This window comes from Salvelinus alpinus, chromosome 33 (assembly GCF_045679555.1).
Source record: "Salvelinus alpinus chromosome 33, SLU_Salpinus.1, whole genome shotgun sequence".
Taxonomy (NCBI): Eukaryota; Metazoa; Chordata; class Actinopteri; order Salmoniformes; family Salmonidae; genus Salvelinus; species Salvelinus alpinus.
In genome coordinates this window covers 2200892-2214304 of record NC_092118.1, presented here as the reverse complement: position 1 = coordinate 2214304, position 13413 = coordinate 2200892, and the positions used below count along the sequence as shown (strand labels likewise).

The following is a 13413-nucleotide window of genomic DNA, read 5'->3' as shown; positions in this document are numbered from 1 at the left end:
AGTAGGTGCCATGCGCACTGGTTTGAGTGTGTCAAGAACTGCAACGCTTCTGAGTTGTTTACGCTCAACAGTGGCTGGTCTGAAAGGCAAAAGGGGATGAAACTCATGTTTTGTACACTCGGTGTATATCCTAGAGTCCGACCCGGTTTCCTGTGAACCTGTATGTGTGTAATTTCAATTGATACTAGGCCTATACTTGAACCTACATGTCTGTAGCCCTGGATCTCCTAAAAAAAAGTACAGTACATGTACATTATCGGAGCATAAACAGAGGATAATTGCAAATTGCAGTCGTGTGAAGGTAGTGGGAAATGCTACAATGCTCAAAAGTGCTGGGCCTCCTATATGAACATTGTTTCCAACTTCCCTTGCCTAGACAGCGAAAACACAGCCGAGTGATCTGAATAACTTCCGAAACTGCATGACATGCGACAAGACATTTGAATAATGATTTGTGCTTGCTAATTGCTATAGGAATCTCATTTTGAAGTTTATTTGATATGCCAGGTGGAGACAACGCAGGTGTCTGTAATGCTACTTACAGCCACAGGATGTGAATGAGCTCTGATTACTAAATTCACTGTGATGCTGGTAATATGCAAGGCTTGAATACAAACTGGTGGATAGAGGATGGTGTGGGAGTTGGAATTCTGTGTTTTACACTGCATAGCAAGTCCCCAAGAGGTGTTTTTATGGTGAAATCATTATGTACGTGTGATGGTGACACAATGTGCGAGAACCCACTGTGTGTATTGGAAAAGATGACAAAAATCATCTCTTTTTGTTCTTTCATGATTATTTATTCATACATTTTGGAGTCATATTTCAAATATATTTTTCCTCTAAAATATTTCAGTACATGACAGAGAATATACAACACCCAGCACTGCTATACCGTTCTTCACGCGTTCACTAAGGTGCATATACACACACACCATCTTTGTCTCGGATCCTGCACAGCCAGGCAGGAGCTGTGAAGTTACTCTGACCAATCTGACTGCATTGGGGAGGGTTCAGTCATTTGGTTGCGCTCCAGATACACAGATCCTGCACAGGTCTGCGTAGATTATAGGATGATTACATCATGTTGATGTGGTTGATCAGATGTAAAAGACTTCTCCAGGTATTATAAAGATCTGGGGTGACTTTCCCAATAACATGGCGATAATCTTTAGCACTAAGTTCATCCTAAATCCATAGGTAGGCAATGGACAAACAATGATTTTTGAATGCTAAAATTGTTTTTGGGAAACTTAGCCCTGCTCAAAATCACTGTATCCGGAACGCACCCTTTATGTGAGTGGACAAAGTGTCTGCACTGGCAGTGAGGCAGTGATGTGAAAACCTATACAGTAACAGTCAGTCGGTCCTGCTGTTGAATACGTAGAGCATCAATGGTGTGTGCCGGGATGTCTCTAATGGAAGAGGGGGTCGTTTTTAGTGACTGAGTGACTGGCCACCCCTTCTGAACATGGCCACAGATATTGCTTGGACACTACGCTAACTGGCTGAAGTGGTTTTCATGGATGGAAAGTCACCTCATGGAGGAATACCAGTTGTGAGGCACTTGCTTATTTGATCTCTAACCTGCATGTCGGGGGTCCTTTCTAACCTTCTTGTTTGAGACAGAGAACTACAAGGATATGATGGACAAAAGATGATAGATTGATAATCTACAACAAAACATTTTGATAGTACATACACTTGTAGTGGAGGTTTGAAAATGTTCAGCATGAACTGGGGACCCTTTAGGTGGTCAAGGGAAAACCTGGATCATGTAAAAACATCAGATAACTGGAGGTGTGGCAATGCCACATTTATTTACCAAATGCCCACTCTTTTCAGAAATCTTGGTTGTAGAATTCCTGAAATCAGAAGAGAATAAGCAGGGAGATAACTGGGAGATACCCGGGAACTGAACTCCCATTCGGTCTTGTATCCTAGAGGAATATATTGATAATCTACACCTTAAACCAGACTGCAATAATAGAGTACGGTGTAGATTTTAGGACAACCTCAGCTAATGAGGGAGTGATGTGACAATCATGAAGTATTAAAAAACGAGCATTAGTACACAATGGGTGTCAAATGGCATACATTTCAAGACATTTAATTTCACATTAAAGTGCATGAAAAGCAGCACAATGAATTATACCTCAGACCGAACAGCTGCATACTCCTTTATGGACACAAGTGAATAGATTTAAAATGGCCAACTATTGGATATATCTGATTTGTCAACACAAAATTGCCTCACTTTCAGGCATTTCATGGTTTCATTTGAAGTATGGAGGTTAGTTTAATTTCCAATTGATCTGGTGACAGTAAAGACAACCTAAGGTTAGGCTGTGTAACGTTTGTCAATATCAAAAATGTACAGCCAGCAGAGCATTGATCAATTATGGACTCAATTCATATAGGAGTTTTGGAAAGAAAGACCATGAATCCAAACAACTAAATATTACTACCAATACTGAAGGTCCGGTTCAGATCAATGGAGGCACTTCAACCATCATCTCATAAGATCAAAATTAATCATTTACAATTCTCCCCTCTACAATAAATATATTGGTTAATGCTTATTTCCCCAAAATAGTGTTCTTGCCCACATTTCATAGTATTCCTGCCCATTTCATAGTATTCCTACCCACATATTTCATTGACAAGGAATTCACCTGACTTTACAACAGTGTTAACGTTGAGAAGCATTCTATAGTAAAGAACACAGAAGACACAAAGATAAAATCTTATCCCATTAAATCTAATCCAAGTTTTATAGTTGGATTACTATTTCTGTGCTGTACCCTTTCTTCCATTGGGTATTTAACATGATCAGTCTAGGCCCTGGGCATTTCTATGCAGGTTACTCAACTGTAATAATTGTAATCAGTGTCAGCAATGTATTTGCAGTACTGTATAATATCTTTTGAAGTGGACCCTACCACGCTCTCGCGAACACAGCAGCAGAGTACAGGTATAGTAGGATCCGGTTACATCTACACGTGTTGTGTTTCAAACGCTCAGTGTGTTGAGACTAATTGTAATGTTACACATACTGTAGGTCCTTAGCTACACATATATGATTATTGTGGAACTCCATTTAAAGAAGATGTTCATATTTTTTCTAGTAAAGTATGTGACCATGGACAGGAATGTGTGTGATCTCAAATTGATTTAGCTTGATGTTTTAGTCTTGGTTTGTAAAAAAAAAAACATTTACGAAAATAAATACAAATAAAAGGGAAAACAATTGATTTTCCTTTTAAAACCACTACCTTCTTCATAATTGCCAAATACTCTAGATGTGTGAAGAAACCACAAATGAAATAAAACAACAAGTGAACATCAATTGCACCAAGCCTCTGGATTCTTTGGGGTCAATGTCATGTAGAACATGAGTTCAAATTTCCTAATGATACATTATCATTTAAAATCATGTGATAAAGTACTTTGATAATTATCTTTCAGTCGCATCTGATTCTGATGCATCATTGTTATGTCCTAAGTCAGGCATTGCCACCCTTCATATCTCCTGCCTATACTTACAGATAGTTGTAAATATACATTAAATATGGTAGTTAGCAAATGGTCAGCGCTTTGCCTAAAATGCTTACGAAATGCACAGCTTACTGGATAAAGGAGGTGGGAAATGGGTAGTCGGCAAGACAGTAACTGCTGTCATGTGGTACCGGAGTAATCGTAAACTCTGATAGAATCTTGGAACAAAAAAATAGCCCTAAATTGCCCACACGTCATAACTCCGAGCTTCCAATGTCCAAAGCTTCCAAGTGATGAATCAAGCACTCTTCTACCGAGTTTCCCAGTTGGATATTTCAGACTTTCTTGGTTGTGAGTAGCACATGAACACCACAGTTAACACAGAGCTGAGATAAGACACCTTACCCCCTGTGACACCATGTTGGCTCAAGACGTGACCTGAGATGCCAAAATTCCAACAACCGTTAGAGAGCATCTACGCTAAGACATGAGCTGCTGTTACATACATATGGGTGTTACAGTTAAAGTGAGCGAGCGAAGTGTACAAGCAAGCATGAGGTTAGGACCACACAAGATGGCTCCCATATCACAATGACATACATTTAATAAAACAATGTTTCTCATGTGCTTGCAATGCAGTATGGACCTAAGTTGCTATTACAATGTGACTATGAGGGATGTCAAAAAGACAGCCAAAATGCACTTGACATCTGATATCGAGTGTCCACACCCAATTTTTACCAAGTGCTTTAATTTAGGAAGATTATGGAAGCAAGTCTTAGAGGCACACAGTTTTATGTCCATGTTCTGTGTATGTATATGAACAAGGTTCCCTTGTTGAGAACTTTAAGTTGAAGGTGAGAGCTGAATTAAGTAATATCGGCAACCGATACGATAAAAAAAGCCTCATGCAGTAAATATACAACACTTATTTGGAGAAGACTGATGTAACAGTATCCCTGTATACCAAATCAACCCTTAGTCCCTCCTCCCATGCACTTGCGTAGATATGAAAGGATTGGACAGGTATAAGCAATATAGCAACAATTCCACCTGGCGTATCAGATGGTAAGATGGAGCTACCACCATCGTGCTTACACCTATCCATCCCTCTCAGATATACAAGTGCCTAGGGGTAGTATGTTGCGGTTTAGGATTCAGGGGACTTTTGGAAACTAATCTTGAGAGGAAGAACTTGCCAATTATATGTGTTCTGCATCATCAATTAGGTTATTTTGTTCTTAGATTGTGACCAATTACTTTAACTGAGATTCAATCCGATCGCGCATGGTCGACAATGCAGCTTTTAAAGGGGATTTCTGTTTGAACGGACATCTGAAGCATTTTCTGTGAGCGTGAACATTGCCTTTAAAGGCTACATTGTCAAGAATCTACGATCGGATTGAATCTGTACCTTTGTGCAACAATGTGCTTGGGGCTCATTGGAATCCCTACCTTAATTGGGCGAACAGGTGCATTTGCAAGATGTAGACTTTGATCAATCACGATGTGCTCGGGCTAACTATGTGAGCTGATAGTGAATGAGTATTGCTCCACACACAAACACAATCATACTGTCACATGAGTAATCGTCTTAAATAAACTATGGTTACATCGAAGACATTCAACCTTGATCGGCTGATACAGTTGTAGTAGGACATTGGACCTGCTTGCCTTCCAAATGTTGTCGATTTTCAGTTGATTCAGTTATTTCTCTAGAATCCTATACATGACATTCATCATCGGAAACCTGTGAAATAGAATCCATCTATCGGATCTGCACCCCCCCCCACCTTACCCTGTTGGTCCTTTTCTTGGATTTTGACGCCCTGCCCCCAATATACTACATCCATGCCTCATTTAAATAATGCGTATCGACGTGGTTGGCATAATTGATTTCAATCACGCTCCACCTCCACTTTCTCCTTGTACAGGAAGCAGGAGGTCCATTGTCTGTAGACCGCAGGAAGTCCGAGAGATGCTGTTACTGGCTGGACTTTGAAGATAGGGGATGTGGCTGGCTAGGGTGAGTGAGTAGGGGAGGCTAGTCATAGTCTCTGTCGAGTCGTTATTTGGGGTGGAGAGTGGGGTGGTGGGCATAATGGAGGTGACTGGCCCATCCCTGCCACGAGTGGGCTATAGGCGAAGGGTGTCATAGGTACCAACCAACACATCCACACCCATCTCTTCCACATAAATGTCACCACTCCCTTCTTTTCACATCCGCCCCCCAAAAAACCATAAGAACACAAACAGTTCGATTGAGACGACATACAGCAACAACACACGGAGGATAACCCCAAATAAAAGGGAGTAGATTGTATAAATTTGTGCTTCTGTAGTTTTGCTTTGTCGTAGCCTGTAACGTTGCTCATGTCCATGAGTGTTTTTCTGAATGTTTTAATTATTTAAACTTTTGTAATATATCATATATAGAGAAATGTACACGTACGATCCAACACAAGTCATCTACGGCCATGACCGGTAGAGGAGAGGCAAGTGGGAACTCCTTCTCTGCTTCCTTCCTTCCTAGCCTCCTTAGTCTGTCAGTCACTCAGTCTGCTGTGATCGGCAGCTCCCTGGCGCCCAACCCAAGAAGGCGAGGGGGAGGGTTCAATAAGGAGGGGGGGAACCCCCCTACCCTTGTCATCCTATTATTCTCAACCCCTCCCCCCACCCATCCTTTCCCTTTTTTCCTCAGGTTCTTCATCATCTTTGGTAGAGTGTCCGACACTTTGGTGTGTCAGGGATACGGGTGGTCGCCGGGGGGGGGGGTTGGAAAGAGTAAAGGGGGGTGACGGAAGAGTGTGTGAGAGTGAATAGAAGAATGAAGTGTGTCTGCTGTGAGGGGTTGGATTGAGTGATATTGGGTGTCAAAGGTCAGGTCATTGAGTTTGCGACTTTGCCTCGGTTAAAAATAGTGTGATTGGTTGAAAGAGAGAATGGCTGGAAAACACAGCCACGTACGACTGTAAAGGGGTGAGTGTGGAAAAGGAGAATGATACAGAGAGAGAAAGAGAGAGAGAGTCAATCAAACGACAGTCAATTACAAGCATAGCCAAGGTGTAATGGGAGAAGTGAAGCATGGATAGTCATCGAAAACAGGGCTGGAGATGAAAACTAAAAAGTGGATGGAGAAGGTGAGAGGAAGAAGGGAGGGGAGTGGGGAGAGGTAGCGAGGGACACAGGGAGAGAAGAAGAGAGCGCAAGTCTGGGCAGTAGCCTGTCTCGGCAGACAGGGGACGCTGTGCGTTGTGCTCATCATCTGTAGAGCAGCAGTAGATATGAGCAGAGGGCGAAGGTCAGTGAGGCGACCAATGGGAGCGAGCGCAGACCTGGGGCTCCCCCAATCAGAACTGTGGAAAACACAAACAGAACAAACTGAATGGTCTGAGCTCAATAGGCTATTGTCCACAACCCACAAGTCACATTGATAAAAAAAGATGAAAATGTGAAACATCTTGAGATTTAGTTAAATGTACAATACTTTTATCTAGTCTAGTAACCCATATTTAAAAAATGTATGGGAGACCTTTAACAGTAAAGCAATCCCTAGATCTTATGAAGAGAGAAAGAGTGGAGGGATATGGCACTAAAAACCTGAGAATGGCATAAGGGAGTAATGTATTTTATCACTTCAGAGGCAGGGTTCACAATGGAGATTGGATGTGTGTCATAAGTGCTTTGAGATAGCATATGAGAGATGAGTTGCTCCTTGATGTCATCATCAAACTGCTCGCCTCTCGCCTCTTGTTCGACATGAAGATCTCTAAACCGAGCCGAATCAAAGAATAGATTGTGTGTTCGACAGGGAATTTGAAGCTCATAGGACAGTTGGTGTACTGTGTTTTTATTTAAATGTATGCAATGTCACTGGCCATTTCCGAATACCCATACTTGTGTCCTAAACAGTAGGCCGTTTGAGTATGCGAAATAATTAGTTTAATAGTATGCAATTATTTTGAAAATCTAGTATACTTTAAATGCCCAGATGTCATTCTCCACTGGATGTGCTACCGAAATCAACGAATAGTGGGACACAGCACAATCACATGACGCATTCTCAGTATGCGAAAATATAATATTTAATAGTATGCAACGTTTAGAAAATCGAGTATGGTTTAAATGCCAGGATGTTAAAATCATATTGGCGTTTCATCTAGTAGAATATGTTGCACACTTTTCCACAATGCATTGGAAGAGGTAGACTGCAAGTGATTGGCTACGTGAAGAGAACTAGGGCCTAACAACAAAACTAAGCTTCTGCAGTCGTGTAAAAAGTCGTTTTTTTTCTCATTAAAATGATCACGGGTATCGTAGGCTACATCTTTGAAAACAGAAATCTTTAAAAATATATATCTAAAGTGGATTTCTGTTTTCTCACTGAAAAGTGTTTATTGTTCTCTTGGCCTTCATCTGAGGTTTTAAACTAAATACTAAACCATCTTTTGACTCGTGAATGTGTCTGAACCGGGGACTCGGTATGTGGCTGCATTACTGATGTCATGTTAATCAGGCCTTTTGATTTGAACACATGGAATGTTTTCCTTTTGTAGGTTAGGCTACATATTACATTTTTGAATGTATGTATCAAGCCTCAACATTCATTCTGATCGCGTTCCCAATGATCAGTGCTTTAGTTTATGTTCCTGTCCAGCGGTTCTGGATTTGTGATGCAACCGTCTGCCCACGTTTGTCTGTGCAATAGCCTTTTGATTTGAACATTTGATTTAATTCATATATGCTACGGCACTTTGGTTTCACTAAGAAATATTTTGAAAAGGAACCAAATGATCTGTTCTGTCTTCAAACCTTTTTAAAAAGGAAAGATGGGCTACTACAGTATAGCTTGAATGTGATATCTGCCTATACCCTGAGTAGGCATATAACTCCATTCCTATTCCATTCATAGTTTAGAGAAAATTAATCAAATTGGAAATGAGCTGTTATAAGCCGCTTAATACGATGCATGCTTGTTGAATTTGGAAAAATCCACCCGCACGCCCCATCTACTCAGCCAATCAGGAGCTGCTACTGCGTTGCGGCCATGGCATATTGCATACTTTTTACTAAACGGTATGTGTTAAATAGTATGCGACGATGAGTAAATAGTATGCAGTGTATGTATGCAATACGCTAGTATGGGTATTCGGACACGGCCATTGTGTTTTCTTGTACTCATATGAAACAGCATCACAAAGCACCTGTACATGAGACATCTGCGACCCTTCCTCTCCTTTTGTCGAAGTGCATGCAAACACAGATGCGCGCACACACACACACTAATTGCATACACAACACCCACCCCCCACCCACCCACAGTCACTGCACTTACACAAAGTCAACAGCGCATTACGCATGTAAGCCGTGGAATGAGTTTCATAAATAAAGAGTAAGGCAGGTATTGTATTTAAGAAATCAATATACATTTGTATTAGGGGGCTTCTCTCGCTGGCAGAAAATCTATGTATTCATAATCAAGCTTTTTATTCCTCCCGTCCTCTCCCATAGAGAACAAGTTAAGTGCAAGTGCCTGGCACAGGGGCCGGCCCTGATTTCTCTCTCAAGGATCTTTGAAGGGGGTGAAGCAAAAAAAGTTTGGTTGGGGGTTGGCGATGGATAAAATATCTGTGGCTGTATGTATCAAAGGTCTTTGAATAGGAGTGCTTATTCTAGGATCAGTTTAGCCTTTTATATCATGTGGAAATAAGGAGTCGGGGGACCCGAGCCTAGATCAGCACTCCAACTCTGAAAGCTTTGTGAATGTGCTCTGTTGTTTTCTTATGGTGTGTATGGGAGGGGGCCAACACAGTTCAGCTGAATTCTGATAAATGCAACAGCTTGAAACTGTCCTCCATGTTCCAATGTCTGGGCTTCAACTTCAACTTGCACATCCAAGAACATCCAACCCACACTAAATGGACTACCAGAGATATGGGAGTCGGCCTAAGACCAGACCTGGGTTCAAATACAAATATAATATTTTCAAATACAGATATTTAAATACTCCATGCATTTGAACACAGGTATGTTTGGTCCTAGGGGCATGTGTAATGTATTTGGAAACACGTATTTTAAAATAGTATTCATAGGAAAATAGAAGTAGTTGATTTGGCCATATTATTTGAAAATACTCAAATACACAGAAAATAAGTAGTTAAAATACAAATACTTAATAACCACGCGTTTGAACCCAAGTCTGCCCATGACTGCAAAGTCAACTCCAGTAAATCGGCACGTGCTCTTATAGGGAACAATTAAATACAATATTTGTCTTTCTTTTTCCCTGCATGGTGTATGTGCTCTATTGTTCTCATATTGTGTTTCCTAACTATATTTGTATTGAATACTTTTGTAGCTGCTGCACAGTTTGTGAGGAGAGCTTGCAAATAAGCATGTCATTGTACTGTGCTGTGCAATACACTGTATCTTGTGCATATGCCCATATGCATATGTATACTTTTCGCAATTTCAACAACTGTGTGGGACCACCAGGGATCTGGAAGTGTTGCATCCCACACAGGGTGATCGAGGGGATAGAGAACCAGGGGGTCTGGAGCTAAAACGCGGAGACTTGAGTCATCGCCGACGTGGGATCCAGACAGTATCGAAAGCCACCCCTTACAGGATCAAAAGAAGGGGAGTGGAACAAAGGAAGGAAAGGAGGGAGGAAAGTGAACGGCGTGCAGTGCAACAATTCCCTTGTCGAACTCACCCATAGCTAAGACACGTACACATGCATGGAAATGTGCACACGCAGACACACACACACTTACATAGACAGGCAAGCAGGCAGGCACCTACACACACACACATTTTCTGTTATACACAAGCAAACACACACACACACTCTCTCTCTCTGTCTGTCTCTCAAACACACACACACACACACACACACACACACACACACACACACACACACACACACACACACACACACACACACACACACACACACACACACACACACACACACTCTCTCTCTCTGTCTGTCTCTCAAACACACACACACACACACACACACACACACACACACACACACACACACACACACACACACACACACACACACACACACACACACACACACACACACACACACACACACACACACACACACACACACACACACACACACACACACTTCAGCCCCAGAGCCAGGTTCCAGTCATTCCTATGATTTATGAATGTGGAGTTAGTTGAACACAACATGTCAGAGGCAATCATCATTAATTTTAGGAGAGCCACACGGTTCCGCAGTCCCCTGTGCTACACCCCATCAGACAGCTAGCCCAGTGAGATGTGTGTGTGTGAGCGTGTATGTGAGCGTATATATATGTGCGTGTGATGTGTGTTGGGGGGAAACAGGGTGTGTGTTTGTGCGCATGTTTGTGTGTGCGTGTGATGGTGTGTGTTGGGGAGAGATGGGGTGTGTGAGGGACAGGTGGGTCTGCATCCCAAATGGCACCCCAAATGGCACCCTATTCCTTACATAGTGCACTACTTTTGACAGGAGCAAATACAAGATACTGGTCAAAGTAGTGCACTATTATAGGGGTTAGGGTACTATTTAGAAGGCCGACGTGAGCTGTATCAGCTGGGTAATACAGCTGGGCACACTCGCTAGCAAAAACTCCTGGGAGGGTTGGCCGCTCACATGATGCACACTCTCTGGCACACTAACATACAGATTTAGACCTGCATATACACACACACACACACACACACACCCACCCCCCCCCCCCCACACACACACACACACACACACACACACACACACACACACACACACACACACACACACACACACACACAGAGAAAACAATCATACATTTATGAACAAAGTGTCTGACTCTTTATTCCACCCATTAGTGACTTTCATAAAAGGCACCATTGATGTACAGTAATCGGTTATGTCTGCTTTGAAATGTTCTATGCTATAACACAACTATCACACTGGCTGGCTCATCACTAGTCTTGTAAATTAAATCATGCAGAAACCAGTTGGTTATTACAGGTTAATACTAATGTTTGTGGGGCAAACAATATGGGCCAGGTTCTCAGACACAGATTTAGCATGGACTAAAAAGTATTTTAGTACAGGACTAGGCTAATTATGTGTTTGGTAAAACTGGCCCCATATAAATAGAGCATCTCAATTGAACACGTTTCATAGTCGAGGATTACGCTTAATCTATGTTTGGGAAACAGGCCTATATTGTTTTACCCACATACATTATTCCTCATCGTTGTGTCTGCTAATACATAGAGGTGACCCAGGTGTGCGGGCTGCGTCTTTCCTCTACCCAATCTCCTCTAACCAATAATTACCCATCTGTCTCGGCTAGCTGTCTTGTGCAGCGCTGCATCGGCCCCACAGGCTAGCGTAGCCTGGCTTCCTGTTTACACCCTCCATCAATAATTCACTGTATTACATTAGGATCCCCGCTAGCTCTCGGCTCTTTCGTTGCTTTTGCTGCTTTCTCAGATGAGTTTTTTTTTTTTTTGGGGGGGGGGGCAAAGGGTTTTTCTCGTTAATTATTTACCGACACACCAACGTCTCCTGATTTGTTTAGCCTTGTTTTGTTTTTGCGGTCATTTTCGTGGGGGAAAGTGAGCAGAAAGGGATGATGTCTCGGGGGTTGAGTTGATTGTCTTGGCCTGTTGCTTTTGGTAAGAAAGAACAGAGGTTTGTAATGTTTTGGAGGCCTCTTGACTTGCCTAAGTTATAGTACCTCCCAATTTGATCTGTGGGGGAGTGCAGGTGCCTTCAGTTAGGTTGGAATTACAGGGGTACACTCCCACAACAAAGTAGGGCACTCCCATAACTGTTGAAAATGACGTAGGCACCCTCAGGAGTTGTAACAATACACAAATACCAACACTGTACCAGATAATTTTCTTGGGAACACCCCCCAATTGTAGTCTGATTACCTTGATCCCTCGATACAGCAAGTACATTAAGATAGTAAAGTAGCTTTATCTTGAATCATTTACCATTTCCTAAGATCCCCCATTAATTTACAAACACAACGTTTATGGTTTTCTATCAGTGGGTGGAAAGAAATATTGAGGGGTGTGACTCTACAAACTGACTATCTGCTGCAATATTTCCCAGAATGCACTTGAAGTCAGGGGGAGCTACAAATCAGATTAGTGACGGCTTGATTCAATCACTGTTGTCAGTGGTGGTCAACGGCCACAATTATACATTGACAGTGACGCTTTCTCACTTAGAGGTAAGTAATTGTCAATAGAAGCCATCGTGTGGAGTTGTTCAATTGTGGCTGTCCATACATTGGCGATGAAAAGCTCTTTCAATTATGGGCAGTGCTATGGTCAGTGATCTATGGAGCCACTGCATGGAGACTGGTGTGGGTAACTTGTAGGAATCCTATAGCAGTGTCAGTATGAGTGAATGAAGGTCAAGAGCTTTCGGCCTTGCGATGTGGAAGTGAATTTTTGTGAGTCGTCAGTATTTTGTCTTGATGAAATCCCAGTTCCAGAGAACGAGTTGCCACTCTTCCAGAGTCCAATGGCGGCAAGCTTTACACCACTCCAGCCAACGCTTGGCATTGCACATGGTGATCTTAGGCTGCTCGGCCAAGGAAACCCATTTCACGAAGCTCCCGACGAAAACGTATTGTCCTGATTGCAACCATGGACAGATCATTTTTATGCACTCGGTGGTCCCGTTCTGTGTGGCCTACCACTTCGTGGCTGAGCTGTTGTTGCTCCTAGACGTCTCCACTACAGTTGACCGGGGCAGCACTTACAGTTACAGTTTAGCAGGGCAGAAATTTGATGAACTGACTTGTTGGAAAGGTGGCATCCTATGACGGTCCCACTTTGAATGTCACTGAGCTCTTCAGTAAGGCCATTATATTGCCAATGTTTGTCTATGGAAATTGCATG

The 13413-nt window shown here is 42.3% G+C and overlaps 1 protein-coding gene across 1 annotated transcript in view; it reads right to left on the bottom strand.

The window, feature by feature from the left end:
• Nucleotides 1-778: 778 nt before the first annotated feature.
• The window catches only part of LOC139562913 (MAM domain-containing glycosylphosphatidylinositol anchor protein 1), a 407306-nt gene continuing 394671 nt past the window's right edge, over nt 779-13413 (bottom strand). The window contains exon 19 of the mRNA XM_071381072.1: nt 779-6854. Coding sequence (XP_071237173.1) covers nt 6760-6854 — 95 coding nt within the window. The 3' untranslated portion in view covers nt 779-6759. The remainder of the gene's footprint in view (nt 6855-13413) is intronic.